The sequence below is a fragment of the Antechinus flavipes genome, chromosome 6 (genome assembly GCF_016432865.1).
Source record: "Antechinus flavipes isolate AdamAnt ecotype Samford, QLD, Australia chromosome 6, AdamAnt_v2, whole genome shotgun sequence".
NCBI lineage: Eukaryota > Metazoa > Chordata > Mammalia > Dasyuromorphia > Dasyuridae > Antechinus > Antechinus flavipes.
Genome location: NC_067403.1, coordinates 27,877,785 through 27,904,099, shown reverse-complemented (window position 1 = coordinate 27,904,099; position 26,315 = coordinate 27,877,785). Strand labels below are relative to the sequence as shown.

The 26,315-nt window shown below is 42.4% G+C and overlaps 1 protein-coding gene across 2 annotated transcripts in view; it reads right to left on the bottom strand.

The window, feature by feature from the left end:
- The window catches only part of KLF3 (KLF transcription factor 3), a 32,108-nt gene extending 15,854 nt beyond the window's left edge, over positions 1–16,254 (bottom strand). Inside the window, exons 1-2 of one of the 2 annotated variants that reach the window (XM_051967401.1) lie at positions 15,702–16,254; positions 4,468–4,563 (exon numbers count right to left, since the gene is read on the bottom strand). In XM_051967401.1, the coding sequence (XP_051823361.1) occupies positions 4,468–4,524 (57 nt within the window). In that variant the 5' untranslated portion in view covers positions 4,525–4,563; positions 15,702–16,254. Of the gene's footprint in view, positions 1–4,467; positions 4,564–6,744; positions 6,875–15,701 lie in introns of those variants that run through there. The other variant, XM_051967402.1, reaches the window with a different exon arrangement.
- Between the last annotated feature and the right edge of the window lie 10,061 nt (positions 16,255–26,315).

The window sequence follows — 26,315 nt, the reverse complement described above, 5'->3', positions numbered from 1 at the left end:
GAGATGTTTACCTGGACTTATAAAAGATGCATTTATTTTAATTATTTAGGTGGAGCTAATAAGCAATTATAATTAGCTTGGTTTTACACCACCACTTAGTATTATCTTAACACAGTGGAGAATTCTGTGTGCAATACAGTTCTCCCTACTGTATGACTGATAAAAGGTTCATAGTGGGGTGTGCCCTGGGTGTGTGCCCCAGATCACCTGAGAAGCGTAGTTATTGTTCATCACCTCCCCATACTGAAACACTCCCTTTATAACAAAGTCATGCAAGCTACCAAGAGAGCAGCAAGAAAGCAAATCCAAAGCAGGATTATTACTTTAGGGAGAAAAAGAACCAGCATTTCTCCCTGACTACTGATGGCCAGAAAAATGTAGCTCTGAAATGTGATCTGAATGTGAAGGGCAAAGTTTTTTTTAAAAAATACCAGGCCTTCCTTTTAAAAAAAAGAAGTTTGCACAAATATAATTGCCTCCCCTCCCCCTTTAAAGGAACCCTCTTTTCAGGCCATCCTCAAAAGGAACTGATATTAAGAAAAAAATATCTTCACTTTAGTTACATGCATCCAAATAGTGGTTTTAGGTTTAACTTAAAAAACAAAACAAAACAATAAAGGTCAAAAATCCATTTTCTCCCAATTCCTATGCATGTCTAACAAAGAATCCCTTAAGAAGGGGAGGGCACAGAAGATTTTAAGATGACTGGATGCTCCTTTCCTTACAGTGCTGCTACATAACAAAGATTTCCTATCCTTCTTTTTCTTCAGTAATAGTTTAGAAATCCACACATTCAATTGCCAGAATTCCATTTTTATGAATAAATGGAGCTGATCAAGTGATGCTTATGCTCCAATAGTTTTCAGTGGCTCCCAAATTTCTTAGAGAAGCAAGGAGCTCAAGAATCCCCAAGCTGGCATCTCTCCTGATACCTCCCCAGCCTTTTCTCAGGTTACTCCATGCAACACTCCAAGCTAGAGCCAAAAGGAAAAACATCCTGAGAAGGGACTCATGGACTTTACTGCACTGCCAAAGGGCACCCACAAAACTGATCCACAAAGCCCTGATCCACGAGCTCACCTTCAGCTAGCTCTAAGGTTACCTGTGCCGAGGTGCGGGATCCTCAGGGGGCTCCCATGCCCCTCACTCGGGCCCCGAGTGCTGACGGCAGCACTGGGAGCACCCATATCTGCGTCCCAGCCCGGGGATTCAACTTTCTCCTCCACCCCCCTTTTTATGGGGCTCTGGGGACCTAACTGTGTGGGGAAGAGCCCTGCAGCCCATGGGGAGAAAAGGAAACTTAGTGCTTCTCATGGATGAATCAGGCTCAGTGACTTTGCCCAAGACATTTTAAAATATTTTTGTATTTAAGAAAATTATGTGATGCCTATATTGCATTTAACACTTTTATGTTTAACATATATTGGATTATTTGCCATCTAGGGGAGGGGATGGGGGAAGGGAGGAAAATGGGAACACAAGGTTTTTCAAGGGTCAGTGCTGAAAAAATTATCCTTGCACGCTTTGAAAATAAACTTCAATAAAAGAAAATTACGTGTATTTAAATACAAAAATAAAATATTGGCTTATTTATAATATTAGTTGTATTTAAACTAATTTTTTTAATTAACAAGTTTATGGTCCTCAACTTAAGAACCTCTGGTCAACCCCCATATTTTATAGGTGAAAGAACCAAGGTGCAGAATTGGGAGCTCAATATTTTGATTCTAATGCTCTTCCTCCCATTACCAAGGAGGCAGTTTCACTAGTTCTTTCAGAAGCAAATATCCTACACAGGAAAGGGATGGATTTAGGAAGGAAGGAATCCAATGGACTTCTTCCATAGAACCGCTTGCAAATGAGAATGGTAAAGAAGCTTTACTTAAAAACAGACTCAAAATGTGCTGTAATAGTAAAGTACCATTTCCATTCTTTTTGACATAGATCTAAGAAAAAGACTTAACCCAGAACCACCAAAATTATGATTTTATTAACACCCTACCCAGGAGCCTGCCAAAGCAATTCTTTGGGATTTTTTAAAAAACCAAAACATCCATACTTTAAAATCTCCTAGTAAATGCTATTCTTCCTCCTCAGCTTTTTACTAGTAAAAGTACACTTTAAAAATTCATTAATAAGAAGGGAGTGCTCCTCCACAGCCCAAGACTGGGCTCAATTTATCCAAAGGCTCTCCGAGGCCAGGGTGGAGTCCCAGGGCCAGGAAGGTGTGGTTTATTTATAAACAAACAGAAGGTAGGAAGAGCAGGATCCACACCCTTCAGGGTAAACACAAGGGGAGAAAGGGCTCCTTCAACCAGACTACCAATTTCATATAAAATTTCCCTTCAAGAAAAAGAGTCTCCAATAGCCATAAATATAATTTTAGCTCCTTTGCTGGTTGAGAGGGATTCCTTACTTTTAAAATCATAAAAGAAATAAGCCTTTTGGTGAAATCTCCAGGAGAATTCTATAAAGAGAACTTATTTAATACTTTCTCCCCCTTTTCTATCTCCTTCAGCTGAATTGCAATGGAATCCCAGGAGTGGCCACTCTCAATTTGGCTTTAAACTTTAAAGGTGGCATAAAAGGACATTCCTATATTCTATTATAGTCAGAAACTGTATTTTTCTCTCCTAACTCTAAAGGTGGAACTACAAGAAAACCTCAATAAACCCAAGTCAAATCAATAAGCATTTATTGAATCCCTACTGGAACAAGTCTCCCCCCCCCCCCCCATTCTGCTCCTAAGAATCCAGAGTCAAATCAAAGAAAACAGAGTTGAAGTTGGGGATAAAAAGCCATTCTGGGCACATATCGAGTGCTCAGCTTCAGCACAAGCTTCCTAAATTAATATTTCTGTATGAATAAGAATTAGCATTTAGAACTGTTAAGGTCATAGAAAGCAGAGTTAAAGTCTGCTACTATCTTCTGCCTATAAAGGGAATATACCTATTTTAGAAATATATTGAACCACAGAAATACCCTCTCTTCCCTAATATACCAGATTCTGATTATATCTAAACTAAGGGTTCCCCCAATTTTAAGGATTTCAATCTATTTCTAGGTGAAAGAAAAGTACATTTAGAAAGGAACCATTAGTTGCGAAGAGAGTCTATGTATTTTGATTTCATTTAAGAGTACAAGTTAGGATGTTACATCACAATTTACTGGGTGAATTTCCTTGCTGGCAATTATCATATTAACTCAGCAATACAGGTTTTTGTTTTTCTTTTAAATCAGACTCCTGGGATCTATTTCCAAGTCAAATTCAAAGTCCTAGAATCACACTGGATAAAATGCATCATTTGAGAGTTCTGTATCATTTACGAAATTAATCATATTTTCTGGTTATTTCTATTTTAATGTATTGCCTTACTGATGTAACTGTCAGCTCATCTGGGGAAAGTTTATACCCTGATTTTCTCTAGTGTTATTCAGAAGCCCAGTGAGAGAATCCTTCAAGAGTTGAGGAAAAGAACAATTTAAGTTTTTACATTATTATTACTTTTCATCGCTAGTTTTCCTGAACCTGTCCAAACACACAATTATTCTATGCTCAATATTAAAGTATTATTTCCTTTTAAGACAAGTCTTGCTTTATGCTTAATTGTAGGCAATTGTGTTTAAATTTCACTGGGCCACTTGAAGATTTTCTACCCAAAATTACAAATAGTCATAACCATGGAAACTCCATTTCTGCAGCCTCAGAGTGACCTCTATGTGTCTTGTATAATAAACACTTTTAGCAGGAACAGCCACAGCCAATACATAAAGATGATCTAATTTTCAAAGCTTCTCATTACCAGCCTAGGTCCAAGTTTTTCCCCTTGTGAATATTTTCCAAGTCCATGGAAGTAAAGGAAGGAGTGAGAATAAGAGAGAGAGTTGTTATTGAATATTGACTAAGCGGGATCCTCCCAAAGTTCAACTACTCCCCCTCCTTTGAAGTCCAGGACTTTTGGCTTGCTACTCTCAAGGCCGAATAAGTGAAGAAACAAATGACTGGCAGCCCAAACTGACCGAAATTTCCTGAAGATGTCCACGAAAGATGGCTAAGGCAACATGGCGACCAGTTCTAAGTGTAATCGGGAACGAGTGATTAGTAACGATAGCTCGGATCAATCTAGCACTTTGTGGTTAGCAAAGTCCTTTTTTCACAACAACAATCAACACTCCAGGTAGAGAGCTGAAGGACCTAGCTGCAGGACCTCTCCTGGCCAAGGCCCTTAGGTCTCCAGGCAACCAATTATCAATGACCCAGAAGGTGACTTACCTGTCTCAGCAGAGGGACTTTGCTCACCTGGGAGGTCACAGGGCCAGTCACATTACCAGTTATTTATGTGACTTAGCCCTGGTGGCTTTGGGAAACCTACTCAGAAAAACTTCTCAGAGAGCTACCAGTCACTTCAGGCAGGAACAAAATACAGAGAAAAAAGAAAGCAAATCTTTCCTCTTTGAAGACCTTACCACGGAGACAGGATCCATTGCCTCTTGCTTAACAGGGACAGGGTCAAACATCAGCATTCTTTTAGTTAAATCCTCCAAGATGCTCTTGTGTTTTGTCTAGAAAACAAAAACAAAAAAAAGAAACAGATGAAACTAAATTGATTTCAAACATAAACCGCTACTCCCCCCCCCCCAATATACACTAAGAATATCTGCCTTTGTTTCCCCAAAACCAGCCCGGTACCCTGGCTCACAGGGGGGATAAATGGGAAGGATTAAATCAGCTAATGGGTATAAGAACACACATTTAAATCATTCGCTGCTTAAGCCAGCCACCTTCTATTCTATACTCTGATTAACTTTCTAACTTTAGTGTTAATATAGCAGAAATTAAGTACCTTTAGGGAATAAATACACAATAAAGCGCAGTGGCTTCATGACGCTGATTGTCAATAATAATACTTATTATTATATAAGTATATACCATCCCAGCTGAATGCTTGATGTCCAAGAGCCTGGTGCTGAAGCATTATTCCAATACCATATTTAGCAAAAAGGCCGTGGGTAGTAACTTCATTCACAAGCCTAGCAACATTTTGTCAGAAATAAAAGTATTATTCTAAGAACACCGGCCTTGAAGTCAGAAGGACCCGAGTTCAAATCTGGTCTCAGACACTGGCTGTGTGACCCTGGGCAAGTCACTTAACCCCCATTGCCTCAGCCAAAAAAAAAAAAAGTATTACTATATTTTAGATATTGATGGAGTGTTAGTCCTGGAGAGAAATCAATCAATTGACAACAAGTCAATATCATTAAAAAAAAAAAAAAAAGAATATGAAAATGACTAACATTTAAAAAATCGAACACTCTCTGCTTGGAACTTTCCGTCTCAATCCTTAACTCTGCTTCCCGCGGCCCGAAGGGTTCGGGACTTCTCCCCCGGAGTCTGGCCTGTGTCTCGAGATAATTGAGGCACTGGGAGTCTGGGGTGTTTATGGAGCCGGTTTTAAGCAAGGCCTCTGGGAGCTTTCCCGCGCCTGTCCGCTAGATGGCAGGCTGCGCCCACGCATCCGCCACGGCCAGGAAGGCGATTTATGTAGGGGAATTTTCAATCACTTCCTTGAGTTGTTACTCTTATTAAAGAGGTCCAGAGCTCTGCAAGGTTTCCCCCTTACGAAAGCTTCCTAATCAGTCACACTCGGACTTTAACTTTAATTTTTAATCAATTTATCCCCAACCAAAGCACAAAACCTGAATTATTGATAACAAAGCCACCTTTCTGACTGACAAAAGCCTCCCCTAATTCACAAGTTGAATAAACAGATCTCAAACATATCTTTTAGTATTAATTTATCTCATACTACTCTTACCCCTTGTCACTCATTCCATCTAAATAAATGACTTGCTGTTCCAAAAAAAATAAAATAAAATAAAGTTGAATAGAAATTACACTTCAAGCTTTCCAAGAGAAAGGGAGTTTAAATTTTGGCCAAGCCACAGCCAGGTAACACAATCTGAGGAAGCAGGGGGAGAAGGGGGGGACTATCAAAGAATCCAGGCATTTTTCCTCCAAAGCAGAAGGTAGATTTGCAAATCCCCTTTATCTTATCAGGCTCTTATCTGGCCAAGCTGTCAAGGCAAGGGCCAGTGTTTGGCTAAAAACTCAGTAAATGTTTCCCATTCAATGAACTTTGGGAACTGGTACCGTTCACCCAGTCTGCTCTGGGCTCCCTGAAAGGCCCCAAAGCCAGGGCCCAAGTTCCCGGCACAAGGCAGCGCCAGGCCCCGATTTAGGAAAGGTTGTGCTCAAGTTGTCCGAGTCAGCTTTTTGGAAGTCAAAAAAAATGCTAGGATGTTCCCATTAGGCCTGGGCCCCAGGAGCGGGGCCATTTGGTGAAGGCGAGGGGGTGGGATTTCACATTTCTCTGCCTCCCGGTGCCCTCCCACCGTCCCCTGCGGCAGACCCCCCCCCCAAGCCCACACCCCTGTGCTACAGAATTACTGCTCCCCTTCTCCCTCCAGTGCAGCTGGGCTTCTTAGGTAGCAGGAAGAAAGCAAGTTGAATGAATATGTAAATGGAGAGCCTTTAACTTATAAATATAAATATTTATAAATATAAAAAAATCATGTCATTTTGAAAAGAAGATGTTAATGGAACAAGTTAAAAAAAACAAATTCTGGCCGAGGAGGGGGAACAAGAAGATCCCAATCTTCGCCTGCCAAAGACTCTCAAGTTCTCGGGAGAGGAGGAGCAGGATTCCCCCACCCCAAACATCATCTGGATGGGTCCCACCTTACCAATATTACAATGGAAAAAAGAGCCGAGTTGCTGGGAAATTCACTTTGTTTCTCTTAGTATCTCCAGAAACCACAAGCAGCAAACTAAAAACCATATGGAACGGGCCGGGAGGCTTTGCAACTTAAACCAGTTCCGTTTGCATGAAAATGTCTTAAATAGTTAATTATTTCGTTTCAGAGCCGGGCCGGAGAGCCGCCGAGCAAACTTGGCCATCCCTTCCCTTTCTGCTGCCCTCTCTCCTTTCCAGCGAGCCACCCAACTCTGCTTTCTGGGCTCCCACCCATTCTGCTACACCCAATGGACCGCCGCCAAGGCCCGGCCAACTTGTCCAAACAGGACATGGCTTTTGATAAGATTCTGCCCACACCCTGTACTTCGGAAAGACAAGTGAAGCAATTGATTTTGCATGTAAATAAGGACAGGTGCAAAGGTAAAGTCCAAGCACACTCCCTCCCCATTTCGGGTCTTAAGCTTCGGAAAAGAAAAAAATCCCTCGTCAGAGGTCGACAAAGCGTCCGACTATGGGGGCCCCCTCACCCCGCTTCCCGGAGCCCTTCCCCTGCACGTCCCAGACCTCGAGGAGGGTTATATAAGCAGCTGGAGAAGGCCGCAGGGAGCACATCATCCCTCCTTTCCCGGCGCTTTTCTCTCTCATCTGGGCCTACCACATCTCCCTGGAACGGCGGTCCCACCCTGCTCCACCCAGCGGGGGACCCCACCCAGAGTCCCACCCAGCTGGGTGTGGGAGGATGGGAGGGCCCCTTGGCTTCAGTCAGTAGCCAGTTCCTGGAAATTCCGGCCTGAACAGGGAGAGCTGGCAACCTTGTAAATAACCAAATGTATCAGCCATGACTGGGGTAATTTATGGAAGGCTCTTGAAAAAAAAAGTTCCCCACACATCCAATGGACTAAGTTTATGAGACTCGGGACCCAAAGCGAGGGAATATTTTCATAATCTCCCTTACCCTCCGAGAAACATCGTAAAGCGTAAAACAAAAACATCTGATATAAAAATAAAAAATAAAATCCAGTATGTCTATACAGAAAGCCCTTATAGAGCTCCCTTCTTCCCCACCTCCCTCTTCAGCTTCCCTATTTTTTCCCCATCAATAGCACACTATGCTCCAATTACCCATAATCTTCCCCTTGGGATCCCCCCTCTTTCCTTCCACCCCAAAAGGAAGCATCAGGCCTTCCCATCTTCTCAGTTCTTCCTTGGCCTAATCCAAGCGAGATCAGTGAACGAGCCGGCCACCTATTACAGCCTCTCCCACCTGGCAGCCGGTTTGCCCTAATCATATACCACAGAACACGATCAAAGTTCGTGTTCAAAAATCTTTGACCGATTTAGCTCCTCTGCCTTCCTCCCACAAATATTTATGAAGCCCCCTGAGGGTGCACGGCGATGCACGAGTCTCAGATATCAGGAAAAACCAGAAAAGCTGAAATATTTGGATATCTGGAAAAAACTGAATTTTCAAGCACGGGAGTGACACAATCAGCTCTATATACACAGTGATGTCAATGGAAGTCAGAACTGAAAGAGAACTTCAATCATGGTTTCCTCCACCATCCATCCCTCTTTCACACTTAGCTGGTGTTTGAAGGTTCACAAAATGCTTTCCTTGCAAACACCTTGTGAGGTAGATAGACTGTTTAGTAGTTGTGGCTGTTTTTTCTGTCAATAAGTCAGTCAGTAAGCCAAGGAGCCAAGGAGCTCCAAGGATTTCTAGTGTAATCACCTTACAAGAAATGGGTCAAGCCCAGAACCCAAAGAAAGATAATGGGGAAAAGACCTGTTGGATGAGTCAGTCATTCAGAAGCTGCTTTAGAGACTTCAAAGTTCACAAAATGTGAATCATTATTCAGAAATAATTAGAGTAGTCCAGAGAAAGCTCCACAAATACCAAGTAAGCATCTCCTAAATAGACTGATGTGCTCAAGCGGCAAAGAATGGGGTGGGGGACAGGTAAACAGGTAAGTCTATTAGCCAGAAAGCCCAGCCCCCTAGAGGGCTTACAGCCTTGTATCACTTGCTTAACATCCTCCAAGGGTATGAGATCTGTAAGGAGTTAGTGGGAAAAAACCAAGGGCCAATGGAAGAACAACAACCCACAGTGGAAGGAAGGAAGGAAGGAAAGGCTGCAACTGTGACTTCCACGGGTTCTTCAGGTCAACTGAGTGAGTGGTCCATTGCTCTTCTCCAAGGAGTGTCCACAACACTGAACATGGAGGAATTAAAGGAGCCCCTAAAATCATTCCAGGCAGCCTGCACACACACATGGACAGGGAGACCCAAACGGGGCACCCTTCCCCCAAAGCAGGTAATTATAGCCCAGTCAGGCCCCCAAACTTAAAGCTATTATTCTGCCTCTCTGACACACCTGTACTTTTGTCCATAAAAATCCAAAGGAAAAATTGGCAGCTTTATCTAAGTCAATACGGAAATCCTCACTGTAATTCTATGAAGCTGCGAGGGTCAGGCACTTTCATCCCCATTTTAGAAATGAGGAAATAAGAGGGACAGAGGTGCCCAAGATCAAACAGTTCGTCTGAATTGTAGCCAGGACCAGAAATAGGCCTCCTAATTATTTCAGATCCTTCCATGTAATGAGGACTTTGCATCCCATGCTGAGGGCCTGGTCTTTTAGGTGAAATCACCCTCCAAAGAGGCTCTCTGGGGGCAGTGTGGTGGGGGTACCTCCCTGGATGGCGTCCAAGAAAAACCCGCCTTCCGGTGAACTGTTCTCATCACAGCAGAGTTCCAGGGCAAGAAATCAGATTGTACATGTTTTTTTTCCCAGGTTTGCTCCCCAAAGAATTTCATACCCCTTTCACATAAGTGCAAGATATCATGACTGACCGACATGAACCTCAAAATAGACCCCCCAAAATCAGGTGATAAAGGGGTGTCACTTGATGAAGAAAGCCTCCTAGTGTCTATTTGTAGCTCTAAAATGACCAAAATTCAAATTTTATTTAATTAATAATTATTACTAATTGCTAAAAAAAAAATGACCCTCAGCAATTTACAGGAAGAAAGTTAGAGAAAAACTGATCTTGTTGAGTAGATAGCAGATGGCCTTCCCTTTTTAAGGACATTTTCCCAAGGTGGTACTGGAAAGAGGAGCTTTGGGGAGTGTCAGGATGCAAACTACAGAAAGAGATAAGGGAGCTGAGTTAGGTGATTAAGCTCAAAGGACAGTGGTTGGGGAAAAAAATAAAGAATAGGAGCAGGGAGGGGGGAAAACCCTTTTTTGTGTGTAGAATGTACTGAGCTAAATGACTGTTTGACTCATGGATGTTCTGAGGTCAGCCTGGTTCTGGCAAAATTCCTTGGAGTGAGGTCTAGACGGGCCCCAAGTCATCCCGGGGGACATCTCGGGCCCGACACAGATTGTCAACAATCTCGAGGGTGTCCCAGAACCAGCGGAGGTCCCCCTCCATCCTCCAGATGAAGAGGCTCATTCACTCCCCACACATACACTGGACCAGACCCAGGGATTTGGCCGGAATGGGCCAGCCCCAAGCATGTAAATGGTCTGATGCTCAATTAATTTACTACATTTTACTACTGTGTGTTTCACCCTTTCTTTATCTTGGGGGGTGAGAGAGATGACTTTGCTCTAATAGGCAATAGGGGGCAAAAAAGCTTCCCCACCTTGTTTTGTGTTTTTTAAATAGCAGTTTATTCTGAGGCTAAAACACTGCACCTCATTTGTAAGGACACCGATAACTTCAGGACTGCACAGAAATGGCACATTTTCCAGGGTTTATGTAAGACTGGTTGGAAATCAATACATTCTCATATAGAGGTATTTATAGCTCGCCCAGACTTTGGACTCAGAAATAGTAGATTTGTACAGCACTGTGTCTCCTTTATTTTAATAACCACTAGACTCCAAGGAAGGAGGAGAATGGAGGGGGGGAAAGCAGTGGCTACGTCCCTTAGACAATGCCCGGCCTTATCAGGGCAGACTGCTGTCTGGTTTCCTGTCTCCGCAATGGAGAGGAGAAATAAAGTCTAGGAAAGTGAACAGATCATTCTTCTAAAAACAAGTATGCTGAGTAGTCTCCTAATCCTCTCTGCACATGACTTTAAAATTAATTTGGATTGGAATCACATAGATAAATAAACTAGGCCCTCCGTTTTAAGGAAGAAATCTTGGGAAATAAAAGAGCTGAATGTTTAGGCTAATCCCAATTCCCTTCTTTAAAGAAAAATGCCCCAATAATGCCATTTCCTAGTTTTTTAAGGATGAATTTGCTTTTTTACTTGCTCAAACAAAAGTGGGTCACCCATGAATAGATCTGACAACAGGGTATGAAGTTAGCATCAAGGAAAGCTGAAGAACAAACAATTCAGTTTGGCAATTTTATAGAAAAATGGGGGATAAGTAAACAGGAGGATTTCACTGAGGAAGAACAAAGATGAATGGAAAATTGATTAAATAAATGTGGATTTTCTCAAGAGATGAGGAGAGATGAGGTTGTCGTTCCCCAGCATACCAATGTTTGTTAGTAATTAGAATGACTGTGCACCAGACATCACTAAAATTTCCCATTATTTCTGAGTTTATCATTTAAAAGTTTGCTAAAGTTTTATCTTGCTGGCTAGGTATCATATTCCCTCTGAAACCAAGGATCATTATTAGATTCCCCCAAAGGAAAACCTATTCAGAAAGGGTTAAACTTCTGTCTGAAAGCATGTCTGCCAAATACCATATTTTGGACTGGAAGCAGCTTTAGAATGAAAACACAGAAGTTTCGATTTTAAGGAGTCACTGCCCAAAGGGAAGGCTTTCCTTTTCCCAAAAAGAAAGCACAATTTTAAACACTTTCTAAAAATCTCATCTTCTGCTAAAGCAAAGTTTATCTCTTAACCTATTAGTTCCCAACATTTTTCTCACAGAGTGCAGAAGAGGTTAAAACTGTGCTGTTTAAAAGCAGCTCCTAGGATGTCAAAGTAAGTATTAATGAGATTTTTCAGATACCGAAGATAAATTATAGAAAATGATTTTCTATAAAACTTTATGGATGAATACTACCACACAGAAGGAACTAATCTCCTCTAATTCTCTCCTACTGAAAGAAAATTTAAAACCCACTAGAGGTTAACAAAGGCATAAAAACTCACCGAAAATTAAATTATTTCTCTTCCAACTAAAATCGTTCCTTGAAAATTAGTTTCTGGAGAGACAACAGGAAAATAACTTGTAAATGTGATTTTTCTTAAAAAGCCAAACCGAAATAGCATAGAAAAAAGAAAAACCCTATCAAGACATGGAATGACATAGAAAGGTGGTCAATGCTGCAAATGCTAAAATTCTCCTTAAGTTCTTAAAGGACTTATGAGCTCGCAAAGCATCCTGAATAAGTTTCCCTGTGGGCAGATCTCCTTTTCTTCTCTTTTTTCATTTTTAATCCTTTTTTAGAGTCAGATCCAGAATAATAATAAAATTTTTAATATTCCCTTAAAAATGCATTCCCTCCTCCCCCCTTCAATCATGCAATGCAATTTTTTTAAAAAACGTGTTCTTCAAAATATCAGCAGAGAATTCAAGATGGCCCAGAATACCTAAATCCTCCAATTACAGAGCAATGAAGAGTATCTGCTGTTCCAACTGAACAGAATAAACCATCTTTTTCCCGATGAAGCTCTCCCACACAAAACTATACATAGTGAACAGAAGCAAACCTTCAGAGACCTTCTCTCATCGCAGTGAACAGGTATCAAAAAGCATGATTTGGGATGAAAATAAAAAATGCATTCGCCCGATAAACACACCGAAGTGCAGGGGTGTGTGTAAAAAGGGTAACTGCCTTCTCATTATGACATAACCCAGGCATCTTAAGCAATCCTGAGTGTGTGGAGACATGATAACTCCCTGGGTGGGGATTGGGAGTTCAGGGGCAGGGACCGGGGGCCTGGTCTGGGCTACTGCTCGACCAGAAAACAGCCTGAAACAGGAAAGAGCACACACATATGCCACTAGGAATGTATGACGCAAACGCCAGCCTTGAAACAAAGAACAGGAAACGGCTCTGCTGGCTGAGCTGGAGAGAAAGCACAGAGCTCCACTGAGCCGGCCCTCCCTGACCCTATATTCATGAGCAGCTGGAGTTTTTAAAACAACAACAGGGGGTGGAGGTGTTTGTTCCATGGGTGTGAACACCACCACCAGCCTCGACGTGGACCTACCCTATTTACAAATAGAAGCCACCGCCAACAGTCACCATCCCAAGTGAACTGGGGAGCCCACCGTAATTAACACCAGCCTTCCCTTTTGTTCCTCTCCCCTTCCTCGCTAAGACTGAGGGGGGCCCAGCCTCTCACTTTTATTATTATGGCTCCAAACAGGTTTGTTTGGGGAGAAGGAGCTGATGACGGAATAAAATCAGTGAAGAACACAGATTCTAGATCCATCCCCAGCATTCCTAGGAGCACAATGGGATCACAGTTACTAAAACACTCATCAAATCGGGTTCATTCATTCATTCATTCATTCATGATTCTGAATTGCCAGAGCCAAAAAACGTAGGGAGCTCAGAAGAAGCCTAAATTTCACTAGTATGACTGGCACACACACGGATACCTGAGATGATTAGTACAGATGTTATGTAATTTTGTTACAGGATACTAGATTTATTACTGGAAAAATGAGGATGGTAGGAAGCTCAGAATAACCCTAAATTTCACTATAATGATTGTCGGATACTTGTGATTTCATTAGTAGAGATGTTATGTAATTTTGCTACATGATACTAAATTTATCCCTGGAAAAATGGCAATGAGAAAAATTCTTAACTAAATGACTCTCCACCTTCATTACCTTTTAAAATTAAATTATTTCTTGGCTGCCTCTTAGAAAGGTCTCACTCTGCTTTCTTTAGACATTTAGGAAGCCACGTGTGGAGAACACAGCTAAAAGTTAAAAAAAAAAAATGGCATCACTGTGACCATAGTAACCAAAAACATTGATCCAGATTTAGAAACTTGCCAAAAGATATATGAAATAGATGTATTTCTATAAAGACAGCCATATTAGTATTTTGCTACTTACCCCAATATCTGGATTTTTTGCTATTCTCTTACTGTTTTTTTTTTTTTTAATACTTGTTTTCCTCTATTCATAGTAAAGCATACACAAAATGACTTTCACATTAGACTTACATCTTCAGGGACCCCGGTACAGAAGAAGACATTTGATGTACAAATATTTTGCAGGATGATAACCTCCTGACTTGTGACCTCAGTAGTCACCAAGTTGAAGGGAATAAAAAAGCCCTTTAGATTTTTACAACAGCTAAAGTCAGTGTTACTTATGTTCCAAGTATTCATCCCCAAAACCTGTCCCTCCAAAAACTAAAATAAAGACAGAACCTCCTGCTCCCTGCAAATAACCTAGGGAACTGAACTCCCAAGACTTGAGGGATGTTATTGCTTTCAGACTAAAAAACCCCCAAATCTTCCTTAGGGGTAGCCGAATTATTAAATCCAGATGTTACTCACTAAAATGCAAAACACTAACAACATGTCACAGCTATTTTGTGCAAAAAATTTTAGGAGCAGCAATTCTATCCACTTAATAATGCACAAAACACTCAGCAACTAAACCTAAGTGAAATCTCAGTACCTCTTATCTATTTTTCAACAAGATCAAAAAAAAATAAAAAGGGGCAGACAAAAACCTTTAGGCAAGTAATGAATACCCTCCAAAGTACAAGTGGAGAGTCCAAGTTAACATCTGAATTCCCAAGGAATTCCATCCAAAGGGACCAGTGGAGTCGAAGGTATGGTAATGCTGTTCAATGCTCTAGCCAACCCAAAGCAAGGTTTTTTTCCCAGTTGCCCTCCCTGTAAGCACTTCTCAAAACTAATTCTCTTTCTCATTTCCCCAGCTAATCGTCATTTTTTAAAAATGGAAGTAGCGATTGGAGACAAATCCCATTTTTCCAGTTCTATGGGGGGGGGGTGTCCCTCTACAGGATCTGCACTGACATCACAGCTCACAAGTTGATAGCTCCACAGCAAGGGCCATACACATGCAGCGCACACAAGCCCCGGGGGGAGTGGGGGGGGCAATCTCCTAGGAGCGGTGGGGCCCCCACGAGGAGTGTCCAGAAAGCACGCGGGGCGAAGGTAGGCACTGCGGCAGCTTCCCCACGCAGGACACTCTGCACGCCCCACGGCAGACAATCCCAAGATCATCCCGGTGTAGACAACCTTCCCGAGGAGTCTCTGGGTTGGGGTACGGGGTGAGCCCCCCGGGGTCCGTCTCCGGGAAAAGTGCTCCCGAGTCCCCCAAGTTCCTCCTGGGCGGAGCAGCAGAGCCCCGAGGAAAACTTCCGACCCCGGGCCAGGGAGGGGGCTGGGGGAGGAGCAGAAGGGGGAAGAGGGTGGGGGAGGGGGCTCGCGTCCCAGTGTGTCCAGTCCACCTTCCTTGAAACAAGGTTGCAACACAGCGAGCTCACAGATTTCTGCTGGGGAGGGAGGAGGAAAGGAGGAAGGCCGGGCCGGGAAGGGGGGAGGGGAGTTAAAGACCACACAGGTGTAAGAAAGGCGTTTCAGGCTCCCTCCTCGCCGCCTTTCCAGCTGCGCCCCCCCACCTCCCTGCCAACCTAAGCCGGGTGCCCCGCATTCACTCCAGCCCCGGGTCCTTCTGGCCCTCAGCCCCCGCGCAGAACCCCGGATTTGCAGTCTCTCCCCGATGCCACCCGGGCCCTGCCAGTTGTCCCCCCCTCCGCTTACGCTTATCTGTTGCACTTTCTATTAGGGTTTTAAAAAAGAAGCTGCCTCCCCCCCTACATCACACACAAGACAGGACGGGGGGATGCACGGAGAGCGGCGAGAGCAGCCCCGCGGGCCGGTCCGGAGCTCTCCGGACGGTCTCGATTCCACCAGCAGAGCTGCAAACATACCTAGCTAGACGTACGTTTGTCGGGGAAAACTTACTTGGAGCGCCGTGGTGCTGAGCGCAGCAGACAGGAAATAAAAGCCCAGGATCAGGGTTTCCTTTAATCCCCCGAATGCAACAGTGTCAGCGGAAAAGTGGTGCGCCCATGCCGGGCCGGTCGGGCCGTCGGGGGGTGAGGGGGGGGTTGCCGCACAGCGGGGGGCGCACAGCGGGGGGCGGCGATGGCGGGGATGCGCGGCTCGCGCTGCTCCGGCTCCGGCTCGCGCCGCTCCGGCGGCTCCGGTTCGGGCTCGCGCCGCTCTGGCTCCTCTCGCTGCTGCCGGTTCCGCTCGCTGCTCCCGGGCTCCGGCTCGCGCTCCTCACTCCCTCCCCGCCGCGCTCCTTGCTCGCTCTCACTCTCCCAGGCTCCTGGCACCAAGTCCGGGGCCGTCACATGACGCCGGCGCCGCTCGCTCTGCGAGCCTCCCAGGGCTGGCCGGGTAAGTAGAGGCTGGGACCTCGGGTGGGAGGGTCAGGGAGGGGGAGCGGGAGCCGCCGCCGCAGCCCGGGCAGGGCGGGGCGGGGTCCCCACCCACTAGGGTGGAGGCATCGGCGGCGGCCGAGTCACCCCGCCCCCCCGCCCCTCCCCCGCTCCCCGCCGCCCCGCCCCCTCGCAGTCACCCAGGGACAGACTGACAGACAGTCATTATTATCCGGAGCCGGCTCCGCCCCGCATGCCGAGCGGGCCCAGCCCGGGGCCGCCGCTGCCGCCGGGGGCCGCGGGGCATTGGGCGTGCGTCCGGCCCCGCGCGCCCCACCGCCCCCTCCCTGCGCGCACACACCCACGCCCCCACCCCACCCCGCCTCCCAAACCTGCTGCTGCAGCCCCGCCCCGCGCCCGAGGGGAAGGAAGGGCGGGGCCGCCCGCGCCAAGCTGCTGCCGCCGCCGCTGCTGCATCGCTCCCCGGGAGCCCGAGTCACCGGACCCCCTCCTCTGAGGTGCGGAGCCCCGGAGGCGCTGCGCAGCGCCGCGGGGAGAGATTAACCCGAATTAAACCCCTGCACCCGGAGCCGGGGGTGCGCGAGTGCAGAGGGCAGAATGCATCTGCAGGAGGAAGGAGGTCGGGATGAGGCTGGGCTGGAGGGGAGCCTAAGGGAGCCCGGGACTTTCGGGTTCCTACAACATCCTGTTTGCTAGCTGCCCCTTTGTGCGCTGAGCTCTGGGAAAGCTGCTCCGTCCCGGGGAAGGAGGAAGGGATGGGGGAGGGGAGCCCTCCAGCCCCCGCTCTGCGCTCCCTTCCCCCACCTCGCCCTGGAGACCCCTGGGCCAAGCATCCTCCAGCAGAGCCTGCACCCCAAAGGGCAAAAAGGCCTCCGGGCCACCGCATCTGCCCCCTTTTCTTCCGTTCGCCCCAAACTTTGCCCATAGTGGGCTCGGGTTCCCCCCTGCGCGAGGCGAGCTCCTGGCAGTTTGCTCCGCCGGCCCGGGGGCGGGCGCCTGCATTTCATCTCGTGCCCTTCCAGCGGGGAGGGACCATCCCCGGGCTGCACTTTATTCGGCTTGCTTCAGCATGTGTGTTCCAAGGGGGCTGCGGATCGTGGTCCACTTTATTTGGAGGCAAGAGCCTGGAGAGGAGCTCGCTTGTATAGTTCATGCCTTCGGATTTTCTTTTAAAACAGCATTAGTGCAATAAAGAAGGCAATAAAAAGAACAAAGGACAAATTGGTTCGATTGTTTTAGCGCTGTGTAATATTCGAAAACACCCCTGCTTCCATCTATGATTTTTTATTGATTCAAGATGTTTCCAAAGGCCTTTAAGCTCACCCTTCTGTTGCTCCTTCCTCTAGGCCCGGTACAGCCTAATAATGTGCCCAAATACCCAGAACTCTGAGGCAGTCTAACAATGCCGGATAATCGGAACGAGGAAGCTTCCAAGTTTCTTGTCCGTGCTAACAATTGTACCTGAAGACACAAAACACTTGTAGCGGGGAAGAGATGGACACCCACCTCTGAATTAGCCTGCCCATCACTCACATTTTTGAAACATGTCTATAAACTACGTGTAACCTACATTTTTAAACTTAAATCGTGAGGTTGGCGAAAGACAAATCCAAAGTACAAAAAAAAATCTTCCACAAAAATACATGCAGTTGGTTTGCAAACTTGTAAACTTGACTCAGAAAATTTGGGGTCTGGTCATTAAGTAAGTAATTTAGGGCAAGTCAATTACCTTTCCTAAGCCCAAATTTCCTAATCTATAAAAGGAGGATAATAATATTTACCCTATTTACCTAACCAGGATTAAAAGCAATCCACTTTATAAAATGTCAAGTGCTGTGTAAATGCAGGTAATAAATATTATTTTAATACTGGGCATTATTATTACTAGCTCAAGTCCATTGAATTCTGGTGACTTGGGAGTTTATTTGCATTAGGTGTTGACTCTCTGGAATAATTCAAAGTAGGTTTAGAATCGGAAATTTTTGTCTATTAAAAAAAAAATCTCTTTTCTTTTGTTCTTGTGGGTGAAGGAGCCAGAATCAATCCATAGACATTTATTAAATGACTTTTGTTTGCCTGATTCTGTGCTGAGTTTGAAGATTTGATGATTGTGTGATCTAGAAAAAGTGGAGATGAGATTCCACTAAGAAAGGATGATTTGGAAACTGACCTTTGAAAATGAATTCATGATTCATCGTGGAGTATTTATTTAGGATCTGCTCCATCATTCAAGGTAGTATGGAAATAAAAGAAATAGAAGCCTAACTTCAAGAAGCTTACAATGTAGTTGATCCAACAAGGAAGCTGCTGAGGGAGGACTCTAGGAGGCTTAAAGCTATGATTCTGTGACCTTTGTACAAGGCAGTATATGAGTGATAGGGGCAATGAAGGTGGAAAAAGTTCTAAAAGGGGAAAGCTCACTGTGGGCTTGGATGGATAGGAAAGGCTTCCTAGACTGGAGGTAGGCTTTGGAGGATGGATACAACTTGGGCTTGCAAAGAAATGGGAAAGGAAGTGGGGGCCAATCGTAGTAGGAGAGGAGATGATACAGCCAATTCAAAATTGTCGAAATAAATAAAAGAATAGTGCCAAATTATTTTGTATCTTCTTCTCAGTGTAACTGTGGTGAATGCAAGTCAACTCTTGAAAAAAAGCTGCTTTTTTTGGCTTGGTATCCCCAGGGCTTAAGGGTGTCTTGCATTGCACATATTAGGAATTTAATTAACAAACGGTTGAATTTAATTGAATTGAAAGTTTATGAAGTGTCTGCTGGACCTGGGGGAGGGGGGAGCCATTAATAGAAGGGCTTATGAGACACCCCTGGCCCTCAAGGACCTTACCGTCTTGTAAAAAATTTGAACACTTGAAACGTGGAATAAAATAGCGTATAATAAGGTGCTAAATTAACTACAATGCAAGTTTGCAAGGCGGGGTCCTCATGGGCCCAGACAGGCCATCTTGATCACATTTGGGAGGGCTGGCCCACCCTGCTTGCACTCAGGGGACCTGAGTGGGAGCTGGGGACTTTTGTCTCAGAGGACCCAGAGGACTCTGGGCCAGGCCGAGGCAGACAAAGGAGTTTCCAGGCAGTAAGGTGGCAGCAGCCCCGCCTTCTCTTTCCCTCCTTTTCCCCTCTGACCTCCACCCTACCCCACCCAGCTTAATGAGGGAGGGAGGGAGGGGAGAGAGGGAAGGACTCCTTTGGACTGCTGACTTCACTCTCTAGAAGAGATAATAAATACTGTTGGAGTATCTCTGTGTGCACACAACAGCACAAACAATTGCTTTTGACCTGTCCCCCCAAAATTCAGGGGGAGAGGGAAAGAGCACACTGCCAGTGGATCTGGGTTCCTCTACTTTCAGTAAATAAAAATGTGTTTACTTTAAAGCACTCTTAAAAAAAAAAAAAAAGAAAAATGCAAACCACTGTAGACAAAGCTTTAGTTCCTTCTTCTCAAGAAGCAGAAATGCACTTCCTTGAGCCAAGGTCCATTTCTGCCTCTTTGTTTGGCCTTTCACCAGGAGCTGGCAATTACCCATAAGACAGGACTGGAGCCGGGGCTGGGGACTGACCCATGGCCTTTCAGTGGACACAGCCAGCTTGTGGACAGTCCTTCAGGAACTCAAGTTCTGGATTCCTTTCTGTTTCCCAGAATCCCTCCACAGCAGGGCCAGTGGTTTGGAAGAGGGCCTATCACTTTGCACCTTCATTTCCCTGGGGTACCCTGCTTTTTCTCCCCAGCCACACCCATTCCGCACTCCCTTTTCAGTCCTTTTCAGTATGTTTTGTTTGTTTCTCATGATGATCTAAATTAAAACTTGCTTTATTTAGGGATAAAATCATTGCAATAATCATGATCTAATCAATTTATTTATCAATCTCTCCAAATACCTTTTAATGTATATTCCATATATGCACATATTTCTGTTTTAACTATGGTTAAGTGTAGTCATTGGAAGGCAAGTGTTGGAGGCAGGAAGATCTGAGTCCAAATCCTTCCTGCTCAGCCTGTTTTCCCATCTGTAAAATGGGAATAAATGATACCATTATTCCACTGTTGTTGAGAAGTTTAAATGAGATGATATATGGAAGCATTTTACAAACTTGAAGATATGGCTATTATTGTCCTAGAAGTATAAAATTTCTGGAAATTTTGAAACTGTAGAGAAGCTTTTTTCCCCCGCTGTGGGATTAAAACAGAAACCTGACTTCCCCTTTCCCTAGGGATCTGTTCTGAGCTAACATTCCTAGCTAAGGTCACGGCTGTCCCCAAAGGGAATTTTGTGTTGCTAGAGAGCCAGCCCCTTCTGATCAAAGGTTGTAGAGGTTCTTCTCAGGTACAGCGTCATGCTCTGCTCCTCAACAGAAACAAACCACATTTGGGGATGGTCAGGGTGAAAGAAGAGAGAGTGGAATAAATGGGGGGGAAGGGATGGAAGAAAATACACAGTAATCTTAACTGAAAAAAACTGTAGTAAGTCTTTTTTCATAAAGGCCTCATTTCTCAAATATTTAGAGAATTGAGTCAAATGTATAAAATATGAGCCATTCTTACTAAATAGCCAAAGGATAGGAACAGATGGTTTTCAGCTGAAAAAATCAAAGTTATCTACAGCCATATGAAAAAATGTTCTAAATCACTATTGATTAGAAAAATACAAATTAAAAAACTCTCAGATACGATCCTATACCCATCAGACTGGCTAATAAGACAGTAAAGGAAAGTGACAAATGTTGGAGGGGATGTGGAGAAAGTGGGACTGCACTATTGGTGGAATTCTGAACTAATCTAAACCATTCTGGAGAGCAATTTGGATCTATGCCTAAAGAGCATACCCTTTGATCCAGCAATATTACTACTAAGTCTGTGTCTTAAAGACATTAAAAAAAGTCTGTGTCTTTAATGTCTAAAGACATTAAAAAGAAAAAGAGTAGACCTATATTTCAAAAAATATTTAAAGTAACTTTTTTTTTTTTTTTGTGGCGGCAAAGAATTAGAAATTGAAGAGATGCCCATCAGTTGGAGAATGGCTGAACAAGTTGTGATATGTTATTATGATGGAATTGTGCTATAAGAAATGACAAGCAGGATGCTTTCAGAAAAACCTGGAAAGACCTACCTGAACTGAAGCTAAGTGAAATGAGCAGAACCAGGAGAATGTTGAATACAGATACTGTGAATGACTGATTCTCAGCAATACAATGATCTGATACAATTCTGAAGGATTTGTGGTGAAAAATGCTATCCACCTCAAAAGAAAAATTGATGGAGTCTTAATGCAGTCAAAGTATATTTTTTAAACTTTTATTATTTTTTCTTCTTTTTGGAGGGGGCTATTATGAAACAAGGCACTAAATGGAATTGAGGAGACAATGGTTAAATCTAGTTTAGCATTGATTTAATTCTACAACAAATAATGGTTTCTTAGTGATATAATGATTGGTGTGTACTCAGTGTAGAGCATATATAAGGGAGAAGCTCTCAGGGCCAGAAAAGACAAGCGCACTAGAAGCTCTCGGAGGCTGAGACAGATTCATCCCATTGTCCACCTTTGTGGTGGCTGGAGGCTGAAGCTGGCACAGGCAAAGGACTGACAGTGGGAGCTCAAGCTCTCGGAACCAAGGAGAGAGATAGGTCTCTAAGAAAGCTAACTGGGCCCCAGGAAAGGAGATAAGACTTGGACAGAGACAATAAAGGATTTGTACTTTAACCCCTGGCTGCACTTGTGGTGGTTACAGAACTGAAATGAAGGCTGCCTCCAGAGACTCCAAGAAAACCTTAACAGAGAATTTTAGAGAGAACATTACAGGGGGCCGTTTTCTTTTTCAACATGACTAATATGGAAATAAATTTTCCATGACTGACCATGTATAACTATCAAAATGCTTGTCTTTTTGAGGAAGGGGAAGGAGAGTGAGGGTGGAGGAGAATCTGGGACTCAGATTTTTAAAAAAAATTAAAAATTGTTTTTACATATATAATTGGGGAAAATAAAATATTAAATTAAAAAAATTTAAAAGTAAAAAAAATTCCCCCCACCTCCTCCCCTATTTGGCAAGTAATCCAATGTATGTTAAACATGGTAAAATATATATGTTAAATCCAATATATACATATATATTTATATAATTATCTTGCTACACAAGAAAAATCAGATAAAAAAATGAGAAAAAATAAAATGCAAGCAAACAACAAAAAGAATGAAAATGCTATACTGTTGATCCATACTTGGTTCCCATGGACCTCTCTCTGGGTATAGCCTGCTTTCTCCATCAGAAGACCTGGAGCTGGTTTGAATCATCTCCTTGCTGGAGATGGCCACTTCCATCAGAATTGATCATCATACAGTATTGTTGTTGAAGTATATAATGATCTCCTGGTCCTGCTCATTTCACTCAGCATCAGTTCATGTAAGTCTCTCCAGGCCTTTCTGAAATCATCCTGTTGGTTATTTCTTACAGAACAATAATATTCTGTAACATTCATAGACTTATTCACACTTATTCAGCCATTCTCCAATTGATGGGCATCCTTTCATTTTCCAGTTTCTCACCACTACAAAGAGACCTGCCATAAACACTTTTGCACATGTGGATCCCTTTCCCTCCTTTAAGATCTCTTTGGGATATAAGCCTAGTAGAAACACTGCTGGATCAAAGGGTATACACATTTTGATAACTTTTTGAGCATAGTTCCAAATTGCTCTCCACAATGGCTGGATGTATTCACAACAATGTATCAGTGTCCCAGTTTTCCCGTGTCCCCTCCAACATTCATCATTATCTTTTTCTGTCATCCTAGTCAATCTGACAGATGTATAATGGTATCTCAGAGGTGTCTTAATTTCCATTTCTTTGATCAATAGTGATTTAAAGCACTTTTTCATATATCTAAAGATGGTTTCCATTTCTTCATCTGAAAATTGGCTGTTCATATCCTTTATCCTTTTATTAATTGGAGAATGGCTTGAATTCCTATAAATTTGAGTCAATTCCCTATATATTTTAGAAATGAGGCCTTTATCAGAACCCTTGAATGTAAAAAATGTTTTCCCAATTTATTGCTTCCCTTCTAATTCTGTCTGCATTAGTTTTATTTGTACAAAAAATTTTAACTTAATATAATCAAAATTATCTATTTTGTGATCAATAATGGTCTTTAGTTCTTCTTTGGTCACAAATTCCTTCCTCCTCCACAAATCTGAGAGGTAAACTATCCTATGTTCTTCTAGTTTGTTTATAGTATCATTCTTTATGTCTAGATCATGAACCCATTTTGACCTTATCTTGGTATATACAGTGTTAGGTATGGGTCAATGCCTAGTTTCTGCCATATAGTTTCCAATTTTCCCAGAAGTTTTTGTCAAATAGTGCATTCTTATCCCAAAAGCTGGGGTCTTTGGGTTTGTCAAACACTAGATGGCTATAGTCATTGACTATTTTGTCCTGTGAACCTAACCTATTCCACTCATCAACTAGTCTATTTCTTAGCCAATACCAAACGGTTTTGGTGACTGCTGCTTTATAATATAGTTTCAGATCTGGTACAGCTAGGCCACCTTCATTTGCATTTTTTCCATTAATTCCCTTGAAATTCTTGACCTTTTGTTCTTCCAGATGAACTTTGTTATTATTTTTCCTAGATCTGTAAAATAATTTCTTGAGAGTTTCATTGGCATGGCACTAAATAAGTAGATTAATTTAGGTAGTATTGTAATTATTATATTCGCTCAGCCTATCCAAGAGCACTTAATATTTTTCTAGTTGCTTAGATCTGACTTTATTTGTGTGGAAAGTATTTTGTAGTTTTGCTCATATAGTTCCTGACCTTTCCTTGGCAGAAGAGTCACAAATATTTTATATTATCAACTGTTGTTTTAAATGGAATTTCTCTTTGTATCTCTTGCTGTTGGATTTTGTTAGTGATGTATGAGAATGCTAATGATTTTTGTGAATTTATTTGGTATCCAGTAACTTTGCTAAAGTTGTGAATTATTTCTACTAGTTTTTTAGTTGATTCTCTGGGGTTCTCTAAGTATACCATCATATCATCTGCAAAGAATGATAATTTGCTTTCTTCATTACCTACTCTAATTCCTTTAATCTCTTTTTCTTCTTTTATTGCCAAGGCTAGCATTTCTAATACAATATTGAATATTAATGGTGATAGTGGGCAACCTTGTTTCTCCCCTGATCTTATCGGGAATGGTTCTAATTTATCTTCGTAGCATACAATGCTTGCTGATAGTTTTAAATAGATGCTACTGATCATTTTAAGGAAAAGTTCATTTATTCCTATATTTTCTAGCATTTTATCAAATGCTTTTTCTGCATCTATTGAGATAATCATATGATTTTTATTAATTTGGTTATTGATATAGTCAATTATGGTAATAGTTTTCCTAATATGGAACCAACCCTCTATTCCTGTTATAAATCCTACTTGGTCATGATGTATTATCCTGCGGATGACTTTCTGTAATCTCTTTGCTGATATTTTATTTGATATTTGCATCAATATTCATTAGGAAGATTGGTCTATAATTTTCTTTCTAGACATAAAGAATGATACTATAAACAAACTAGAAGACCATAGGATAGTTTACCTCTCAGATTTGTGGAGGAGGAAGGAATTTGTGACCAAAGAAGAACTAGACCATATCTATGTCATAAAAGAAATTGTGTAGCACTTCTTATTTTTTTCAAATAGTTTGCATAATATTGGAATTAATTGTTCTTTAAATGTTTGGTAAAATTCACATGTAAATCCATCTGGCCCTGGAGATTTTTTCTTAGGGAGTTGACTAAAAGCTTGTTCTATTTCTTTTTCTAAAATAGGACTATTTAAATAAATTATTTTCTCTTCTGTTTTCCTGGGCAATTCCTCCATTTCATTTAAATTATCAAATTTATTGACCTATAGTTGGGCAACATAACTCCTAATTAGTGCTCTAATTTCCTCTTCATTGGTGGAAAGTTCTCCTTTTTCATTTTTGAAACTAACAATGTGATTTTCTTCTTTCTTTTTTCTAATCAAATTAACGAAAGATTTATCAATTTTGTTGTTTTTATTTTTCATAAAATCAACTCAATTTTATTTATTCAATGGTTTTCTTACTTTCAATTTTATTAATCTCTCCTTTTATTTTTAGAATTTCAAGTTTAGTATTTGGAGTTTTTTAATTTGTTCTTTTTTTAGCTTTTTTACTTGCAAGCCCAATTCATTGATCTTCTGCTTTCTCTATTTTATGCAAGTAAGCATCTAGAGATATAAAACTTCCCCTAAGTATTTATTGCTTTGGCTGCATCCCACAAATTTTGGTATGTTGTCTCATTGTAGTCATTCTCTTGGATGAAACCATTGATTGTGTCTGTGATTTGTTGTTTCACCCTGTCATTCTTTAGGATGAGATTATTTAGTTTCCAATTAATTTTTGGTCTATTTTCCCCTGCACTTTGTTATTTGTGATTTTCATTGCATCATGATCTGAAAAAGATGTATTTATTATTTCTGCCTTTCTGCATTTGATTTTGAGGGTTTTATATCCTAACACATGGTCGGTTTTTGTTTGGGTTCCATGAACTGCCTTTCCTCCTTACTTTGGTCTCCACACTGTGTTAACCATTTTGGTTCTGTCATTTTTGTACAAAGGTTATTCTTGTTGACAGAGAAAACAGAATCAACATAAGAATTAAGCAATTCTGTTTTCTCTTTGTTATCAGTCATTACCATCCCTCAGCCAGACACCAATCCTTTCTATTATGCTCTTTCTCTCCCTGATATAGATTAAAAAACAAAAGAAAAGAAAACAAAAATACTTTTGTTGTTGTCCTTGGTTTTTCTTGACAGCTTCACAGCTCCTCAGTTTTAATATAAGTGTCTCCTGGAGCTATTTTCACAGGTCTATGTCTTATTCCTCTCTTCATAATCTGTCCCCTACTCTTGCTTCCATCTTTTGACTTCCCTGGGAGAAAGGGTCCTATCTACTTTCTCAGAATCTGGTATTCATGAAAACTGACTTCTGACTTTTCCCACCTTCCCTATTACTCTCTAGGTCTAGGAGAAGGAAATCCATCACTGCTTCAAAATTCCCATCGTTTATATGGAACAACCAGGTCTAGAAAAAAAAAAAATATATATATATATATATATATATATATATATATATA